Below are 20,178 nucleotides of genomic sequence, written 5' to 3'. Positions count from 1 at the left end.
TGCGCCACGGAGCCGGGTGGCTTTTCCCTAAACATTTTGGCGGCGAGCGGCGAGGGGGCGGCGCACCGCCCTAGGTAATGATAGGGCAGTCTGGGAGCCACGCGGGGGCTGCCCGTCGCGGTCGGGGCTACAAAGACTGCTTGGAGACCTCCCGCTTTCTTCCGTCGGGTACCAGCCCCGCCCCTCCACACCCCTCCCAGCACCCCGACCTCTGTCCCGCCTCGCCCCGCCCCCTCCTGGCAGCCCCAGCGCGCATGCTCTCTCCCCCCCCCGCGGAGTAACCTGGAGATTTAAAAGCCGCCGGCTGGTGCTCGTCGGGGGGGAAGGACAGGGGGACGAGTTTGCATGCGCCAGCCCCAGGTGACAGCAGCCCGCCTTGGCCAGGTAGGGGCGCGCCCCCTCTGCTCCCGGGGGAGAGGATCCCGACGCGGGAGAGTGATGGGCGCTGGGCGGCCGGACTCCGCGGGGTCGCGCGCTTGGCGCCCCACGGGATGGGGCCGCGCGGTGCCGTCCCGGGCGCTGCGAGCCGAGCCCCGCGAATCCCAGAGGAGGTGGCGGGGCGGCGGGTGCCCCTGCGGCGGGCGGGCTGCGGAGCGCCGGGCGTCCGCTCGGGTCCCCGCCGAGCTGTGCTTTCTTCCGCGGAGGGCGGGCTGCGCTCGAGGCGCCCGCATGCCCGCTGTCCCAGGCCGGGGTGCTGCCCCTCCCCGGAGCCCCGGGCCAGGCAGCCGGCGGCCGACGGCCGCTCGCTCCTGTTGCAGCCTCCCGCCGCAGAGTTTTCTTTGGAAAGTTGCATTTATTTTCTTCCCTTGTCTCGGCTTCACCGGAAAGGGGCAGGATGAGTCACCGCACAGTCGGGACTTGGGAGCCGGGAAAGGGGCCGGGACGCCGCGGGGTCCTCGGGCTGGGGCCAGCTTGCTCGGGGAAGGGTGAAGGGTTAATAAGGTAGGGCAAGATGCCCGAGCCCTTTCGGACAGTCGCCTTGGGGCCAGGCTCTGGGCAGAGAGTTGAGGCTGGAGTGAGAGTGCGCGCGCGCGCCTTCCCGTGTTCCCTTCCCAGCCTCGGACCTCCCTCAGGGGAGGAGGAAACAGAGAGGCCGCGTTTTCTCCTCGCCTGCCGGGGCTCAAGAGGGATGGGGAGAATTCTCTGAGATCAGCAGACAGGTGCGACGAGTGGGACCTGGGCGTCCGCTAGGGCTTCTCGGGGCTCTGGCTTAGGCGGCGGCGCGGCCTGCCAGAGAAGCCCCGGACCTGCAGGCTCTCTCCTGAGGGAGGCTCAGTCCTTCGCGGTCTCCTGTTTCCCTCGGACCTGGAGCCCTGAGCGGTGCTTTAGCCCTTGACCTCTGAATCAGCTTCCATCTTCCCGACAGCCGCACTTGACCTGCTCAGCTTTTCCCCTCCCCAGGGCCACTCCCCCCTGCTTCCTCTTTTCCCAGGGGCCAGAGTTGAGGGTAGGGAGGAGTTTGGCATGGTGGGTACCTGGGGAGGACTTGCCCTTCAGCTGTTATGCAGACCCATCCCAGTGGAGCAGGGCCTAAGAAGAGCCCGCTGCCGGCATGGGCGGTGGACCAGGGTGAGAGTGACCCTTCCTGGGCTCCTGGAAGTGCTGTTCAGGGGTGGGAGTGAGGCCCTGGGGACTCCCGGCTGCTTTTCCTGATGCCCTTAGCAGGTCTCTTTTAGACGGGACAGCCTTGGAGTGGGCTCACCTGCCCAAGGCCTGGGGAACAGGCTGGCATATGGGGGGAAGGGCAGGGCCCAGGAGGTGCAGGCTGGATGGGAAGCCTGAGGAAACCAAGAGAGCAACTTCTCCTCCTGAGTGAGTGGGACATTATTTGAAGTCACAGGTCTTTCTGTTGGATGGGTCCGATCCCCTCATTCCTGTCTTACCTCCTCCTCCCAGGCTTGTCATGCAGCCAGGACTCATTCTAAAAGTGCATAGAAAAATCGAGCTTGAGTCAGCAGGATGAGCATGAGGATAAAAATATAGCTGTGGATGAATGTACAGCTGTGGACATACAAGCCCCAATTTAGTGTTTTCCTGTGTACTCATGGGGTGTGCAGTGAGCTCCCCCGCCTCTCCGAGCTCCTTCCAAGGAGGAGGAGAGGGAGCAGCTGGACAGTGATCCTCGGCGCCCGCTGAGCTCCTTCGCTCCAGGCCACTGGATGTGGAGGGACCGCGCGATTCCCCTCTCTCAGCCTGTCCAGGGCTCCTGAGAGAAAAGGCAGAAAGGCGGTGGGCTGCGGACTCGTGGTAACACAGCCTTATGGATAAAACCCAGACTGTCAGAAAGACAGGGCCCATGGCCTGGCTGCTCCACCAGCTGTGGACTGCTGGGCAAGTTACATAACCTCTTCTAAGCCTCAGTGTCTCTGGCTGCAAAATGGGGATGATAATAATAATAATGATGGTACCTACCGTATAGCTTTGTTATTTATTAAATAACAAATATAACAAATACAAATATTTATAAATATATAATTATGTGTAATATATAAATATAGAGGGGCCAGCCCGGTGGCACAGCAATTAAGTGCGCACGTTCCACTTCCTTTGCGGGGGTTGGCTGGTTCGGATCCTGGGTGTGGACATGGCACCGCTTGGCACGCCATGCTGTGGTAGGCGTCCCACAAATAAAGTAGAGGAAGATGGACACGGATGTTAGCTCAGGGCCAGTCTTCCTCAGCAAAAAGAGGAGGATTGGCAGCAGTAAGCTCAGGGCTAATCTTCCTCAAAAAAAAAAAGAAAGAAAATTATAGTTTTATTAAATCATGCATATAGAGCAGTGACTGTTTGCCTGCCATGTGGTAGGTGCTCAGTACACGTCAGCCGGTATTAACCATATCTACTTATCCATCACCTGTCACCGAATGGACCACAGCACGCAGCCTGGGGCTCTGTCCTGGGTTCTGCCGGGACCTGTTTCTTTGGGAGCAAGGCCTCCTGGACTTTGGGGCTTCAGCATGACTGGTTAAGAGGCGGGGCTCTAGACCCGGTTGCCTGGGTCTGAATCCCATTTCTTCTTGCAAAAGTTACTTAACTCTCGGCTTCAGCTTCCTCCTCTGTAGGACGAGGATCACAGGACCCACCTCACAGCACTGTGAGCATTAGACGAGCTGATATAGGTAAGGTTCTGAGCGCAGCAGCTGCAAGTAAAAAGAGCTTGATCTGTGTCGGCTGCTGTTCCTCCGTGACAATGGAGGCAATCACTGTGGTCTCACACTCAGAAGCCAGAGTGTCTCAGCACAGGAATTAGACTGCATGTAACTGTATGTAGATTGTGAATGGCACACGTGCGGTTGAACCTGTGGTCCTGTGCAAAGCACACACTGGGACTGACGTCCTGGTCCCTCCCCTGTCAGTGCTGTGTATGACTTGTTTTTTAATCAGTCCAGAAACGCCTGCCTCGCTCACCTCCTCAAGCTGGAAGTGGGTGCAGGGAGGGGATGGAGGTGAATAATATTCAGAAAGGTTAAGGCCTTCTATGTAGCAAGGATATTTGTTGTGATTTTTAGGGAAACCGTATGCGAGGAAGGGGCTGCTCTGAGGTTGGGTTTCTACTCTGTCTTCCCTCCCCAACCCTTGGGACCTTTGCACTGCTTTCTGGCATTCAGAAGAAAAACCAAGCCTGGCTTTCTTCGAACAGTCAGTGGCCCTGTTTGCTGGACAGTGAGATGAGGCTGCATCAGTTGGTACCAGGCCCAGTGTCTCGACCGCTGATGCCACTTGACTCCCAGCAATAGAGCTGGAGTGTGGAGCTTTGTGCTGTGTATTAAGTGTCCCTGCTTGGGGGCAGGGGCTGGTGATAGAGCCATCACGCGATGGTCTTGATATCTGGCCAGAGCTTCCTGTTTAAACCCTTTTTCTACTACATGGTCTGTGTTTCCTCCTCCATGGGAAGAAATTTAGAGTTTTGCCACCGACTCTGAATAACTTGTGGGACTTCTTGCTTCTGATGATGGAGAAGGGCCTGCCTCACCTGTTGGCCTTGGTTTCTGTGTCTGGAACATGGAGATGATAGTATTCACCTGGCAAGGTTACAGTGAAGATTAATGAGATAGGCGTGTTTAGCAAAATGCTGCACAGACCAGGTGCTCAGTACATGCCTGTGCCCTTCCCCTTCTTTGTTCATTCTGGGAATCACTCTTGCTCGGAAGCTGGGATGAGCTGGCCCCTGGTCCCATAGCCCATAGTTCCTTGGTCACCAACTTCAGGCCCCACTCAACGCCTAGCCAAATAGGATGCCCTCTGGAGCACCTAGCCTGAGACAGCAGTCCCACTTTCTTTCCCTGCTGCTCCCTGTCATGCCCCCACTTCCCAGGCCAATCTCAAGTGTGCTTTGAGTTGGCAGACGGTGTCCAAGCCGAGAGTGCCCCACCGAGCCCTAGGGATGTGGCGGTCTAGCTTCCTGCTCCTGGCTCATTTCTAGAGAGCTGAGCACCCAAATACCTTGCATGCGGCCCAGCCTGAATCCCAAGTACGCTGGTCAGATCACATCAGGCAGGAATCCTGACTCAGCCTCACCCGTAAGGCCTTCTGTCGCGCACCTCCCTTCTCAGGGCCTGGGCAGGGACTGTGCTCCCTGCTTTCCAGGAGCTGAAGGGCTAGTGGGGTGGGGGCGGGAAAGGACTGCAAGCCAGTGACCGGGAGGACCGCAGTAGCCAACCCTGAGGGCTGCCTGGTGAGCACAGTCGAGAAAGGGGAATTCTTGACAGCTTGGGTTCCAGGCAGCCTGGAGAAGGTGTAGGACTTGAGCTGGACAGAGTTCAGGGGAAAGGGAGAGGCCGTCTGAGGGAGGTGATTGTGCTCCACGTGTACCTGGAAACAAACACAGGCTCAGTGCTGATGAATATCCCCATCTTGGGCCCAGATCTGAGATCAAAACCGAGTCCCACGATTTTGGGTCTAGTGTTTATTCCGCCGCACCTGACTGGGAGGGGTCGTCTGATGAGCGGATCCCCGGCTCCAGTGGCCGTGCTGTGCAGGCATGCACCCTTTTCTGCGTAGCTCCTACCTGCTCATCTTGAAGGCTCAGCAACGTGGCTGCCTCCCCTGGGAAGCCCTGGAAGAACTGAGCACGCCCCACTCTAAGGACCTGTGTCTTTACACCTGTAGCATCTCACTGCACTCTGAGTGTATGTTGTCCCTTCTGCTAAAGGGGGCTGCAGTCATTCGTTTCTGAATTCCCAGCACCTTCACAAGGGGCTTGCACGTACTTGGGCTCAATAAGTGTTGGGTGGATGGGTGGACGGACAGGTGGGTGGGTAGGTGGGAGAGTTTTAGTGCTCTTTGACGTTCCTTTGGGGGAGGTTCGGTTGCACTTACTGAGGCATACCTCCTCCTAGGGTGGGTAAACTAGAGCTCTTTAATAAAGAAGTCTTTTTGGAGCCTCCTTTCACCTTGCTCGCCTCTGACTAACTGTTTTTGAGACCATATCTCCACAGGACTGAGTCTGGCCCAGAGCCCTCTGATGAGAAAAGGGGCTCGTCACGGACCGTTGGATATCAGGGCTGAAAGGGCCTTACAGAGCATCAGATTTGAGATTCTAGAGGTGGGAGGCGGCAGAGCTGGGACCAGCACCCTGGTCTGACTCCCAGCCCAGGGCTCTGCTCAACTGGAGGTCTGCCCAGACCCTCAACCTTCTGGCGTCTTTCCCGGATACCTCACCTCCTAAGGGACGCCAGGCTGCAGGGAGGGGACAAGGGTTGGCTGTGCACAGATGGGCAGAGGTGCCTGGTCTGGCTGACAGGGAAAGTTCAAGTTCAGGTTTCACTTTGCAGGGGATGTAGGAAGAGAAGGGAGCGGGGAGGGAACTTCCCAGTGGTCTGGAGACCAAGCCAAGCTCTTCATTCTCTTCCCACAGCCCTCTTACCTCATTCCGGACCGAGGGATTTCTTGGTACTGCTACCCTACCTTGTAGGGAAGCATTTATTGTGGCCCAAGTAGAGAAAGAATTTAGTTACTAATTCTAGTCCAACTCTGGGTGGGAGTAGGGAAGACAGCGATCATGCCCCCAGATGGCTTGGTTGCTTGGCTGTTTCAGGTGACTGCCAGCCCTCGGCACCCTGTGGTCTACACACTTGAACAATGTGTAGACAGGTGAAGGATGGGTAAGTGCAGCTGGGGAGCCCTTTGCCACCCCGTGCCCTTGTCTCTCATTGGTGGAGGGCTATGACACCCCCTCCCTGATGCCATGTGGGCTTGTCAGTGAGCACTGAGTGGCCTCCGGTCCATGGAGAGCACCCTTCCTGGGGCTGGGGGCAGGGGTGTATGAGATCACATAGCTGTACGGTTGTAAGAACCTTAGACAGCAGCTAGACCAGCTCTCATTTTACAGGTGCGGAAACTGAGTCCCAGAGAGGTGAAATGGCTCGTCCAGGCCACACGGCTACAAAAGTTGCTGAAACTGGACCACACTGTTCTGGCTCTCAGTTCAGAACACTTTCCAGAATTTTCAGATGGTTGGAATTTTCCGTTTAATCGTTTTTGTCTGTGCAACCTTGGGCATGTTAATAAATTTCTCTGAGAGTCTGTTTTCGTCCTTGCGATGAAATAGGAATATTAAATACCTGCTGTGCAGGATGGCACAAATGGCAGGAGTTGGAGAAGATGCGTCAGGTACCCAGCACGGGCCAGGCACCTCCCGCAGTTAGTGGGTGTCATCACTGTGATTGTTTTCCCTGTAGATGGGAACCATCCTGTCTCATAACTGGGATGTTTATCTCACCCTTCATCTCCCTTCCCAGCCTCAGACACCAGCCAGGTCTGCTGCAGTGACCTCTCCTTACCTGTGGGGGCCAGCACCTGGGGAGGCGTTTACATTCTTGGCATTCCTCTGGCCTCTGGGGGCTGAGAGAGCGCTGGGGCGGGTGCGGGAGGCCCGTGGGAGAGGGGCGTGGAAGCCGGTCCCCCTCTGACCCCTGCTGCTCCAGTCTGGGAATGAGAAAGCCTTCTCCGGGATTCTCCACTGAGGAAGCCCAGAAACCTGAAGAGGCGTTGCCAGGAGCGTGCACATCCTTTCAGACACATGGCGCAGCTGTGAGGTCAGTCGTGGTAATCTATGTTTCCTTGCCTCTCAAATGGGTCAACTCACTGTACCCATCTCAGGAGGCGGCTAGAAGATTAAAACGCTTGGAAGAGTACCTGGCATGTAGTAAACCTCAACTTAGCTGCTATTATTAATTGCAGATGAGGAAACTGAGGCTCGGGGAGGTCAAGTAGCAAGGTGACACAGTTACAGTAAGTGGTGGAGTTGGCATGCAAACCCAGGTCAGGCCGACTGCCAAACCTTCGTCACCTGCAGGATCTGCTGGGTCCGGGGATGTCTGGGATCAGGGACCTGCGGCTCCTGGCCGGGAAGAGAGGTCTTGGGTGAAGGGCACGGGCTGTCTTGTTTGGAGGGCACTTGGTCAAGGTGACCCAGTGTGACCTTGGGTTGCAGCTGTTCCACAGAAAGGAAGTCTGCTGGGAGGCTCAGGTGCCTGGAGTCAGATGCGCATCTGTGTTCACTGTGACCATGGGATGCCGGGTGACCTGGGGAGGGGTGCCTCGCCTCCGCTGGCCAAGGTGAGGGGCAGGCCAGCTGCAGAATCCCATCGCTGGATCTGAGAGGGGAGGGGAGATCCAAGGAGCTCTGGGACTGCCGCTGTCCTCTCCCCTCCCCTCCCCCACCTCTCACGTTTGTCCCCTTTCAGAAGCGGGACTGTGGCTCTCAGACAGGGCGACAAAAGCAGCTTCTCTCTGAGCCACTGCCACCTGTTGGGTTTTCACACATTGGGGGCCGGGAGGGGGGAGAGAGCCGTTGTCCTTTTCCCAGTGTCCGGGGTGTGCCCCCTCTGCCCCCCCAGGGCCTGGGATTCTCTTTGCTGCCATGTGACAGGGCTCAGGAGCTGGAGGGGGTGGGGGCTACAGCAGCTGGAAGGGGAATTGAGTGGGAAGGGGCCGGCGCTGGCAGCCGGGAGAGAGTGTGATGGATTACTCTGCAGGCCGAGAGGTTTCTCCCTAATCCCCCTTTGTGTCCCGGCCTGCAGCCCCTCACTCTCTCTGACAAGCTGCTGAGCAGAAGGCTTCCAGTCCGAGGGAAGAAAAGGCAGCGCAGCGGGCGACTCTAAATCCCCAGCCCCTGGGCCCTGGGGGGCAGAGCTGGGAAGCACGTCTGCCGTGGTGGGTCTCACTCCCCACTGCCCGCCCTTGCTGTTTCCTGCCGTTCCCCTGGGTGCAGGGTTGCATTCTGAACGGTGCTCTTGCGTGTCTGCGGGAGCGCAGCGAGGTGGGGACCCCAGCTATTTGTGCAGATCACCACTGCCTTTTGTAGGGTGGGACTGGGGAAAGCAGACCCTCACTTCTTTGGAAGTATTCAAACCCAGGGAATCAAAGATTGAATGTGGGTTGGAAGTCACCAAAGCCGTGCCTGATCTAATCCTGCGTCCTGGTCGCCTTAGCTCCCGGGGTGGGAATTCCCACAGCACAGCACCCCTGACCAGGGCACCTGTGAGCGGGGAGAGCTCACAAGGATGCGCTTGTCAGGTCTTCTGGGTGGCCAGCACGGCCTCTTTCTGGGGTCTGGCCCCAGGCTCCTTGCGAGCCGCTGAGAGGGCGGAGCTCATTAAGGGGACGGAGTCCGCTAGGTTTACTAGGTGGGGCCGCGGACGTCGGTCTCCCGGGACTGAGGCAGGGGGCTAGTTGGCAGGGATGCTGAGCTGGTGAACCCCCAGACCAACTCCCTGCCCCTAACCTAGGGCGCCTGGGACAGCTCAATTTGGAATGAGATTCTGGGGTCCAGTCCGGTGTGGAGAAACGGGGGTCCCCACATCCGCGCAGTCTTGCAGCCTCTACTTGTGGGTTGCTCCCCACCCGCCGTCCTGGCCTGGGGCGTGTGTGAGGGAGATGGCCTGGAGTGACCCCACCCGCTCGCTGTCTGCAGCTGAGTCATTGCTCCTCGGGGCCAGCCTAGCCTGTCCCCAGTTTCCTTCTGGGGGCCTGCCCGTGGCGCGGAGGTCGAGGGGCGGCCTTCCTGCGGAGGAGCGCGTGGGAAAGCAGCGCGGCTTTGTGAGTGTGGAGGGAGGACGAGGTCGCTGCTCGGCAGGGTCAGGGCGGGAGCCGGCCGTTTGATGTGCCTGCACGGGGTGGGGGGACGCTGGCCTGCATAAAGGGCCCATAGAATTGCTGCCTGACACTGGCCGCCGCGCGCGCGCCCCCAGCGCGCCCCCAGCCCGCCGGCCCCTGCCTATCAGCGAGGGAATCCCGCCCCCAGCCCCACCTCGGGCTGCGGGGCGGCAGAGCCCCTTTGACAGCCCTCAAAGGCCTCTTTATCCAGCCCTCTGACCCTCCCTTCCGAAGGCAGCTACCAGGAGTGGGCTTGTCGCCTTCCCTCCACTCCGTCTTTTGAATTTTGAAGAAAGTTCAGGCCAAGTTTGTTCCTGTTGTTCAGTTTCATTTCCCCGTGCTCCCTGGTGGCGCCTAATCTGAAGCTGGGCAAAGGGGCAGGCGCCGGGCCCTCCAGCCTGTGAGGGTCTGTCCGGACCTCCACTCACCACCTTTGACCCCTTCGGAGTGGCTCTCCCTGGGGGCCGGGCCGCGGTTTCGGGGGCGCGTGTGGGGATGGGGGAGGCACTTAGCCTCCATCCCTTACCCTCCCACACCCACTCTGCTTTCAGCTACTTATTCTTTGGGCAAATGGGTCCCAGTCCCTTCTGCTAGGGCCGGTGCCAGAGGGTCACAGTGGCACCCGCTGCCTGCTCTGCGGGTGCCCCGGGTTGCAGTGCATGGGGCATCTAGGTGGGTTGCAGTGCATGGGGCGTGTAGGTCGCTGGTCTCTGGAGCTGGGGAGCGAGATGCAGGTTCACAAACATGCCCGCTTCTCTGGGCCAAGCCTGCACCCCCAGGGATGAGGAAAGTTGGCCGGGCAGAGTTCGTGAAGGCTCCCAGAGCTTTCTCCAGCTTTCTGGCTGTCCCGTCTAGGGGGCCCAGAGAGGAGGGGAGTTGGAACTTGAGAGGGTCTTGTCCTCCTAGAAGGCTTCCATTCCTTTTAAAGAGGTCAGGCCAGACTCCCCCTTTCTGTACCTCCACCCTCACCCCCTCCCCACCAGGTGAGCACTGGAGGCCAGCCCTTCTGGTTGATCTTCTGTTTGCCAGACAGGCAGAGTGCTCCAGGAGCATGGGGCAGGAGGATTTCAGTCAGCCGCATCTCTGAGCCTGGAGGGTATAGGGAGAACTGGATCCTGTCTCTCTGAGCTGGACAGGGGAGCTCCTGAAACAGGGACTCCGCTGGGGTCTGTCTCGTTCAAGCTTCGGTGAGAAGAGTGCCCGGGAGCTGCAGATAGGAGTGGTAGCCAGGAACGTGCCACCGACCCCTTCTTCTTGTCCCCCTCTCTGAGCCTGGGGACTGGGCAGGGCCTAGGCTTCTGTTTGTGCCCTGGGGAACGAGGCCCTGGAGGGATGGCTCATGGCTGAGCTAGTGCTGTGGGAGTCCTCTGTCGTCTCCTCTTCCTGAGGCCCTGGGGTGGGGATGAAGCAGGGGAGACCAGGGGTCCGGGGAAAGGGAAGACGTAAGGAGAAGAAAGGGGGCTTTGGAAGGGAGAATATTCTCATGGGCGTGGAATTCCTCAGGCAATTCTGAGCTGGAAAGAGTAAAGTCTGGGGGTGGCAAGAGTGTCCTGGACCCCAAGGCAGAGTAGAAGTCAAAAGAGGGAGGACGGGCTCAGCAACCTAAGGACAGAGGGGTGCAGAGCAGGGCTCGCAGCCAGCCCACTTCCTACCTGGCTCCTCTCAATGAATTCCACAGCTGGCCCAGCCCCTGGTTACCAGGTAAAGAACCTCTGGGGGGCGGAGAGGCGCTGGGGAGGGGGAGGTGGCTAAGGAGCTGGCTGGTGAGCTCCTCATAGCGGGTGAGACGACTTTCCTCTCTTCACCCATTTTGTTCTCCCTTGTGGGCTAGGGAGGGTCCTGCTCCTCAGAGAGTGAGGAAGTCAGGGAGTGAGGAACCAGATTGAGGGAGGGGGGAAGGCAGGCGGGGTGATTAGTGGTTGCAGGAGAGCTGCGGTTTATTTTCAACAACAGGGAGCAAGCAGGGCTTGGGAATGGAGCGGGTTGTGGGTGAGGCTGGGTCTGACACAGCCTCTGTTTGCTCAGGGAGGACCTGGTCCCTTAAAAACCCAGAGCAGGTGAATGTCCGGGGCCATCCCAGACTGAGGGTGGGGAGTGGAAGGGGCTGGAAGCCTTTGCACCCAGAATCCCTCCCTCCAGCCTGGATGGCACGAGCCCTTGGTCCCTGTGCAGCCTCCTGCTTTCCTGTTGTGGTGCTATGGCAAAGCAGCGACTGGGGAGGACGCGCCTCGAGCTGAACCCACAAACGCCCAGCTAAGACTGCTGTCTGGTCCTCCAGTCCCTTTTTGGGGCCACGTGAGTCAGTGTTTTCACTCCTCCCCATGCCACCCCCATAGGAGGCCGTGTCCGTTCTCGAAGTGGATGGCCTGGGTCTGAGCGGGACTTTGGGGAGGAGGCTGTTGGTTGCCCAGCCTCATCTGAAGTCCCCTCCTTCCTGCTCTACCAGCTGTAGAGCCCCAGAAGGCGGTTATGGGATGGACACGTCTTACCCAGGACTGATGGCCGTCTGATTTCTCTGTGGCACAGCGCAGAGAGCACCTCCAACGTGCTCTGTAACACACAAGGCCCTGTGGGGCTTGAGGTTATTTAAAGAGATAAAAGATGTTGAAGCTCCAAATTACGAGATGCTGAGCTTGGAAGAGGAATAAGTGAGCCTGAGGGTGCTCCAGGAAGGCTCTGGGGTTGGGGAGGAGACGGGAGCCGGGCCCTCGGCCACTGTGGACCTTGCACAGGAGTAGTGCTCTTCAACAGCATTTATGGGCTTGAATCCATGAGGCAAAGGAAGGCACGCCAGACTCTAGCCACAAGTGGTGTGAGGCTCTGTCGTCCGTCCCCCCGCCCCGCCCTCCTCTCCCCCACATTGGGATGGCTGGCTGGTTAGGGGACTCTCACCTTTTCTCACCATGGCCCACTCTCTACACCTTCTCTTCAGGGAAGCTAGACCTGGAGGCAACTGCCTAGGGGTGGGGGCACGGGTAGGTGCTCCCCCAGTAGGATCTCTGGGCACAGGAGGCAGGCCTAGCAGGAAGGGCTATGGCGATTTCTCTGCTGAGAATGGAGCACTTTGGGGAACAGAGAAAGGCTGCCTGGGAGTGTGGGACGTCCTGCCAGCCCTGGGGTCACTGGTGTCACTGCAGTTGCTGCCAGGTGGTGCAGTTTCAAGCCCGTGAGCCTGGGCCCCTGGATGGCCCCGCTGTCCCAGGACAGCTGGGCAGCACATGTGGGAATGTTTTTTCCCCACGAACAGTTGAACGCGAAGAGAAACTCACGGGAGAGGTTTTCAGGCCCAGGTTCGTCCAGGGGAGCGGTCTTGAAGCAGTTTCAATGACAGGTTAAAATCCAGCCCAACAAACCACAGCCTCTCCCCCCTTGCCCGTCCTCCGTCATCCGGGCACCATGGCCCGTGGCCAGGCAGTGCAGAATAGGAAATGCTGCTCCTAACAAAGGGGAATTGAACTGCCGCTCTGGGAGGTGGAGAGAGAAAAGCAAACAAACCAGGCCGGCTGGAGGGTCTCAGGGCACCTTGATGACAGGGCCTGGGGAACTGGGAATTCCATTGGTTTGATTTTTTTTTTCCCCCATACTAGCAGGCAAGGGCAATTGCAAAGATATTCCAAAACAGAGAATAACCGACATCTGTTTGGCTCTGGAGTGTGCTAAGCTTTAAAAATCATATTTACCTTATTACTTATGTCAGCCTTAGGCTAATATTAACATGAATTTCCTGACTGGGCAATCGGGGGTGACACCCAGGTGGCAGGGCCACACCATCAGCCTGGGAGTGAACAGGATTCAGAGAATTGAGAGCAAATCCTGGTTCCCAGGACCTAACACTCGTGTGTTTGGTTGTCCCTCCCTTTCAGTGTCCGAGTGATGGGGTATGTGTCCAGGAAGCACCCCACGGCAGCAGGCGTTTAGCATGGGCTGAGAAGCTGGACCCGCACGGAGGGCTGGCAGAAATGGGCTCCTGGCTGAGTCCTAGGTGGTCGGTGTCAGAAAGGAGAGGCCTGGGTGTCTGGAGCAGGCCAGAGACGAAGCAGTTCTGGAATGCGTGAACGGGCTGGAGCCCTCGCCGCCTGGCCCACCATGGTCCAGAGGCTGTGGGGGAGCCGCCTGCTGCGGCATAGGAAAGCCCAGCTCCTGCTGGTCAACCTGCTGACCTTCGGCCTGGAGGTGTGCCTGGCCGCGGGCATCACCTACGCGCCACCCCTGCTGCTGGAAGTGGGGGTAGAGGAGAAGTTCATGACCATGGTTCTGGGTGAGTCACCAGGCGCTCCTTCCCTCCTGCTCCAGATCTAGGCTGCCCCGGCAGCAGGGCAGCGGGGCCTCTGCCCAGAGAGCTGCTGGGCGGGAGAGGGAGCTGCCTGCCCTTCCCGAGCCTGCCAGGCCTCCATTGCTGGGGAGGGTGACCCTGGGCCCAGGGGGTCCAAGAGGAAGCAAAGAGTAGAGAGACATTCCCTGGCCACTGCTGTTCCCCTGGCCTCTACACAAGGCCTGCCCGTAGGAGCCACTGGAGAACTTGCCCTTTGCATGTGTCTGGCTGTTTATGATTTATATCTACTACCTCATTTAATCCTTGCAACAGCCCTTTGAGTTTATCCATTCACAGAGAGGGTAAAGGAGGCTTATACGAAGTTAGGTGACATAGGCAGGCCGTACAGCCAGCCACTGATTAGTAGGACTGGGGTCTTCCAGCGGGGGGCTTCCTTACCCCTGGGGCAGGCGCTGTGCAGAGGCCACAGAAGGCAAGTGGTCACCATTGTGTGACTCCTAGGAAGAGGGGGTCTGTCAGGATTACAGCATCTGGAGTCAGACTGGCTGTTGAAATCCCACCGCTCACCCTCCCTAGCTCTGTGCCTGTGTACAAGTATCACTTATCAGTTGCTCCATGCCTCAGTTTCCCCATCTTAAAATGGGGCGTTAGTGATCCTGTCGTGTAGCGCTCAGCACAGCGTCCAGCACAGGGCTGGCCCTCCCTCTGGGTGATATATCGTGATCCTCTTCTCAAGGAGGTTGGCCTCCTTCCCCCACCCCTTAAGGGCCCCAGCCTCTGGCTCACACTCCTGCCTTTCTTGCAGGCATCGGTCCAGTGCTGGGCCTGGTCTCCGTCCCGCTCCTAGGCTCCGCCAGTGACCACTGGCGTGGGCGCTATGGTCGCCGGAGGCCCTTCATCTGGGCCTTGTCCCTGGGCGTCCTGCTGAGCCTCTTCCTCATCCCGAGGGCCGGCCGGCTGGCAGGGCTGCTGTGCCCGGACGCCAGGCCCCTGGAGTTGGCCCTGCTGATCCTGGGCGTGGGGCTGCTGGACTTCTGTGGCCAGGTGTGCTTCACTCCCCTGGAGGCCCTGCTCTCTGACCTCTTCCGGGACCCAGACCACTGTCGCCAGGCCTTCTCTGTCTACGCCTTCATGATCAGCCTTGGGGGCTGCCTGGGCTATCTGCTGCCCGCCATCGATTGGGACGCCAGTGCCCTGGCCCCCTACCTGGGCACCCAGGAGGAGTGCCTCTTTGGCCTGCTCACTGTCATCTTCCTCACCTGTGTGGCAGCCACGCTGTTGGTGGCCGAGGAGGCAGCGCTGGGCCCGGCCGAGCCACCAGAAGGGCTGTCGGTGTCCCCCATGCCGCCCCACTGTTGCCCGGGCCGCGCCCGCCTGGCTTTCCAGAACCTAGGCACCCTGTTCCCCCGGCTGCACCAGCTCTGCTGCCGTGTGCCTCGTACTCTGCGCCGACTCTTTGTGGCCGAGCTGTGCAGCTGGATGGCATTCATGACCTTCACACTGTTTTACACGGACTTCGTGGGTGAGGGGCTGTACCAGGGTGTGCCCAGGGCTGAGCCAGGCACCGAGGCGCGGAGACACTATGATGAAGGTAAGGGCTCGGCAGCCAGGGATGGGCGCTGCTGTGGGGGCTGCTGTCCAGGGGACGTTCATGCCTAGGGAGGTGCCCACAGCCTGTGCCTCGGCTGGTAGCTGTGCATCTGTGCCCTGATTTCCCCATCAGGAGAATGGGCCCAGTGTGTAGTCTGCGAGTACAGCTCCTCAAGGGTGCAGGGCAGCCTTGCTTGCAGTGTCAACAGACCCTCAGGCTGCTCTGAGATTTTGATCAGTCCTTGCCCCAATTTGACAGAAGAAAAGGCTGAGCTTATTTAAGGTCCAAAGGGAGTGGAGGAGTCAAGTCTGGGTCTCAGGTCCACCTGGCCCCAACGTCAGTGTACCCTCTGTGTCCCCTGCTGACTTCCCAAACCACCTTGCTAGCGCCTTCCAGCTCAGGCGTCCTGGAGCTCCGTCTTAGAGCCTATGGGAGAACTGTCTTTGCGTTCCCTGTCTCCGTCCTAGCCCACAGAGCACTAGCTGAGGCTCTAGTCGACCCTTAGAACATCTTCCTCTGTCCTTAGCCAGTGGCTTTGGCCACATTCCCTGGGGTCAGTGGAAGAGCCTAGACTTCCGTTGCTACAGGTAGGGTGGGAAGGTGCGGGGGAGCGGGTCTGGTCTAGAGCAGGTCTCGGTGAGCAGGTGCCTGCGGCTCCTAATTCTGAGCCACTCCCCCCCTTCCCTGTCTGACTGCCTCTCTCCCCACCCGCCTCCAGGGGTCCGGATGGGCAGCCTGGGGCTGTTCCTGCAGTGTGCCATCTCCCTGCTCTTCTCCCTGGTCATGGACCGGCTGGTGCAGCGATTCGGCACCAGGGCAGTCTATCTGGCCAGTGTGGTGGCTTTCCCCGTGGCTGCCGGTGCCACGTGCCTGTCCCGCAGCGTGGCTGTGGTGACCGCCTCGGCTGCCCTCACAGGGTTCACCTTCTCCGCCCTGCAGATCCTGCCCTACACGCTGGCATCCCTCTACCACCGCGAGAAGCAGGTACTCGCCCTGGCCGCTGGGTGGAGCGGGCTGAGGGGAGGCTGACTAGCCCCAGCTGGTCTGGTCCAGAAGTTGAAGGCCTTCTTTGATTGGAGAGGAAGCTCCTCGTAGCTCCAGGGCCAGAGACGTGGGCTGCGGAAGGAAGCGGGTGTAGATTAGACTCTGGGAATGACTTCCTGGTGTCAGGACCATAAAGCACTTCAGTGGGTGATTGCAGGAAGAGCGAAGTCCTTCTCTGGGAATCCTCAAGAGGCAGGCCAGCAGAAGCCCTCAGTCTGGGCCAGGTTGTTGTCTGCAGAAGTAGGGACCTGGGTCAGATGACCTCTGGGGCACCTAGCTTCAGCACATGGTGAGCGGGCATGGTCTGGTGTTGGCAACACCTCTCCTTATTCAGGGGGCACTGTGGCTGATCTGTGCCCTGCTTTGGTCTCCCAGGTGGGGAAGGCTCCTTACTGCCCCCTCTCCTTCTGGTTCATCTTCCTTTTCTGTCTAATTCTCTCTTTTCTTTTCCTGCCTCACACCTTTGCCTTCGTCCCCTTCCCCCGCCCCCACGGCGGATCTCTGAGCCTGACGCGCCAACACCGCTCACCTGGGCACTGTGTAAGTTGGGGGCCTCACACTAACCAGCCCCTCCAGGGGCCCCCTTGTGTGCAAAGCCTCCTGACCCAGGCTTTGTGGTCACCTTTGTCCCCTCCGCTAGCCTCACTGAGTTACAGCCCTGGGTGCAGAGCTCAGAGGGGCAAGAAGTTGGAGTGTCCCGAGGGAGGAGGAGATGCAGGCCTGACCTCATAGAGCTTCCAGACTCTAGGGAAGACATCTCTGCCCCTTGTGGGACATGAGTGGGGTAGCAGAGAAACACCTAGCTGGGAGGTTGGTTAACTGAACAGGTAGCTGCATTGGGGGCAGGGGTCACAGGAAGGGCCAGGGTTTTGGTTTGGGGAACCTGTCCCTGAGACCCCCTTTGGCGCACATCATCAGCCTCTAGCCTCTGCTGCCCTGGCCGGGGACTTAAAGGCTGGTGTCCAGAGGCCAGGCTTGGGCACACGCAGCCACGCCAGGGAGCATGCTGAGGGTCCTTCCCTCAGACTGAGGAGCATGTTTGTCCCCAGGGGCCTGTCCAGGCTCCAGCCTGGCTGGTCTTTCCTGGGGTGGAAGGCAAGGAAGAGCAGTCCTGGCAGGCCCATTCCAAGCAGCAGCTTCTGGCACACTTGGCCCTGCACTTCTTTGCCCACTTCTAGCTGCGTGACGAGCCCGGGCTTCCCTGGGGTCAGGTTTGAGCTCTGCTGTGGCTCCCAGGTCTAACGCAGCCACCTCAAGAACTCCCCCCTATTAGGCACTAGTGGGCAAGGAGCAGCGTCAGATAAGTTCTGGCCTTGTCCTTAAACAAGAGGCTCAGGGTGGACGATGAGAAGGAGGTGAGAAAGCTTCAACATTAGTGCAGCTGGGCTGAGGAGTTGAGAAGAGAGTGATTCCTCCCGTCCACTCCAGGCTGAGTCTTCTGGACCCTGCCTTTCCCCAGACTGGGGCCATGGACCCCACAGTAGGACAGAGCTACAGCTAGGGCCTGTGACCCCAGTGGCAGCAGGCTCCTCTCCGGAGGGCAATGAGCATTTCCCCGTGGTGAATTGTGGGGCGGCAGGAAGGAGGACGGTTAGGAGAGCCTGCGGGGCGGGTGGGTTGGGCCAGCAGGGGCCCCGCCTGTGGATTTGGTTCCTCTGTTCTCACAAATCTCTTCTCACCTGTCTTCATTCTGCCTGTCTCTTCCTTTACCTTGGGGTTCTGTTCTCTTCCTAACCTGCAGAACTGAGTTTGTCTGCCTCCTACCTGTTCTAGGAGAGGCCAGAGGAGGCCTGGACTTCCGGTTTCAGATTTGTCCCCTCTCTGTCCTCCTCCCCTTCTCCCGCCCTTGATGAGGGTCTTGACTACAAATAGACCAAGCAGCGTTCGCTCAGTTTTCTGACCTGCTGCCTGATTTTCATTATAAAAAGACCTGTTTCCCGGTTTCTTCCAGCCCCTGGGATGAAGGCCAGGGTCTGTTCTCATAACTGGAGGATCCCTTACTTGGGTACACACCTGTCCCTGTCCCCTCTTTTCTCCCTCTCCCAGGTGTTTTTGCCCAAATACCGAGGAGATGCTGGAGGTGGCGCCAGTGAGGACAGCCTGATGACCAGCTTCCCACCAGGCCCCAAGCCCGGATCTCCCTTCCCGAGTGGACACATGGGTGCTGGAGGCAGCGGCCTGCTCCCGTCTCCACCCGCACTCTGTGGGGCCTCTGCCTGCGATGTCTCCATGCGCATGGTGGTGGGTGAGCCACCCGAGGCTGGGGTCCTTCCGGGCCGGGGCATCTGCCTGGACCTTGCAATTCTGGACAGTGCCTTCCTGCTGTCTCAGGTGGCCCCGTCCCTGTTTATGGGCTCCCTTGTTCAGCTCAGCCAGTCTGTCACTGCCTATATGGTGTCGGCTGCAGGCCTGGGTCTGGTGGCCATTTACTTTGCCACACAGGTAGTATTTGACAAGAGCGACTTGGCCAAATACTCGCTGTAGACTGCTTCCAACCCACTGAGGGAAGGCCCTGTTCCAGTCTCCAGTCAGCCCCCAGGGCTGAGGCTGGCTTCCAGTGTCTGTTGCTGCCAAAGTGGTGTGGCTCTTTGCTGCCACCCCATGGCCATGGGTGCACAGCTGCACAGGTGGGGGACTGGGGCTTCCCTCTGGCCTCTCCCGGGCTTTAGTGCTGGGCGACTGGTGGCTCTCCCGGTGGGCTTCAGTCTGGACTCCCACAGGGAAGCCAGAGGGCAGGCGTCTGGTTAGCTCCGTGCTCCGGGGGGTGCAGGACTCTGCAGGGGGACATCGAGGCTCAGGATTAACAGCCGGTGTCCTGGTCAGGACATACCCAGAGAAGGGATTTGGGGAGCTGAGTAAACTCAGCCGCCTGGGCTCCCACCTCCAAACCCCCTTATCCCGTAGGTCCCCCCAGTGTTGCTCTTACGCGGCAGTTTCTGGTGTGAAACTCTCCTCCACAGGATTTGAAAGTATGAGAGATATTTGCGGGGTAGAGTCCTGAGGGGAGAGGGGAAGCTGCCTGGCCCTACAGCGCTGCCTTTCTGCTGATCCCCCGCCCCTATGTTTTATCAGGACATGGCTTGTTGGCCCCTGTGTTACCACCATAGGGACACAGGCCTTTAAATATTTAAGTTATTTATTTAACTAAGTAGAGGGGAATCAGTTCCCAGCTCTGCCATGTTGGTGTCTAGGAGGTGAGATCCCCAATGATGGGGTCCCCTAAGATGGCTGTTTATCATGCTGAGCATTGCCAGAATCTCCTCCTGGGGTGATTGGTCTGGCCCCCACAGTACCTAACCCAGGAGCCTGGAATCTCTGCTCGCCCCAACTCATCCCAAATCCTGTTACCCAAGGCTGGGTCCTGGACGAAGGTGGGGAGGGGGGCTCCAGGTTTCACAGCCTCCCCAGCCTCCCCTCCTTTCTTGGCCCAGCCTTGCCCCCCAGCTCCTCTCTGTTCCCTGTAGGACTGGGCTGATGAAGGAGCTGCCCGCCCCCTGCCTCTCCTCAGCAGCCTCCCTGCCTCTCCTCTGGGCTGTGGCAGGACCAGAAGCACGGAGTTTGGCTCCTGGAGCCTTTATCCGTCTCAGCCCCCAGGGCATATCTGTGCTTGGGGAATCTCGCACAGAATCTCAGGAGCGCCCCCTGCCTGGGCTAAGGTCTAATCTCGGGAGGGTTTAAGTGCCGTTTGCAATAATGTTATGTCTTATTTATTTAGCGGAGTAAAGATTTTATACTGTATGTGAGCAATCAGAGTATAATGTTTATGGTGATGAAATTAAATGCTTCTTATATGTTTAATTGGCCTGTGTTTATCCTTTCTGAGGGGAAGGATCCAGAGCGCTCAAATTGTCTGCAGCTTCCGTCTCATTGGAACCCTGTTTCGGCAGCTTCAGTTCCCAGCACCACCAGCAGATGGAGCCACAGACCAGCACTCTGCTGTCCTTTGGTGCTTGGGTGCCGTGGTGCTACCCCCTGGATTGGGGAGTTCTTTTGGGAATGTGGGGGAGAGGGAGGAGGTGGGAAGAGTGCGGAGGGCAAGGGAGTGGGGCATTTTCCTTCTCAAAGGGCTCACTGTGTGACCAAGGAGATGGAGCAAGCACCCATCAACTACAGCAATAGGAATGCACCTGTGGGTGCTGGCGAGGATTCCAACACTGCTGTGCCCCGGTTC

At 58.8% G+C, this 20,178-nt stretch overlaps 1 protein-coding gene across 13 annotated transcripts; it reads left to right on the top strand.

Moving 5' to 3' along the window:
- Positions 1-296: 296 nt before the first annotated feature.
- Positions 297-19,805, top strand: SLC45A3 (solute carrier family 45 member 3). Of its 13 annotated transcripts, none has more exons than XM_046680995.1 (8): positions 340-384; positions 6,038-6,104; positions 6,332-7,037; positions 11,272-11,394; positions 12,963-13,357; positions 14,178-14,963; positions 15,682-15,947; positions 18,054-19,805. In XM_046680995.1, exons 5-8 carry the CDS (start codon positions 13,147-13,149, stop codon positions 18,489-18,491), a joined length of 1,701 nt encoding a protein of 566 aa, XP_046536951.1. In that variant the 5' UTR covers positions 340-384; positions 6,038-6,104; positions 6,332-7,037; positions 11,272-11,394; positions 12,963-13,146; the 3' UTR covers positions 18,492-19,805. The 13 variants fall into 13 exon arrangements, with proteins under 13 accessions (XP_046536952.1, XP_046536946.1, XP_046536951.1 ...); XM_046680994.1 differs by lacking the exon at positions 340-384 and adding an exon at positions 2,672-5,129; XM_046680990.1 differs by having other exon boundaries at positions 337-384; positions 5,002-7,037.
- Positions 19,806-20,178: the final 373 nt, after the last annotated feature.

This window comes from Equus quagga, chromosome 13 (assembly GCF_021613505.1).
Source record: "Equus quagga isolate Etosha38 chromosome 13, UCLA_HA_Equagga_1.0, whole genome shotgun sequence".
Taxonomy (NCBI): Eukaryota; Metazoa; Chordata; class Mammalia; order Perissodactyla; family Equidae; genus Equus; species Equus quagga.
Note: the sequence above shows the minus strand (reverse complement) of the source record. Positions and strands in the feature narration are given on the sequence as shown.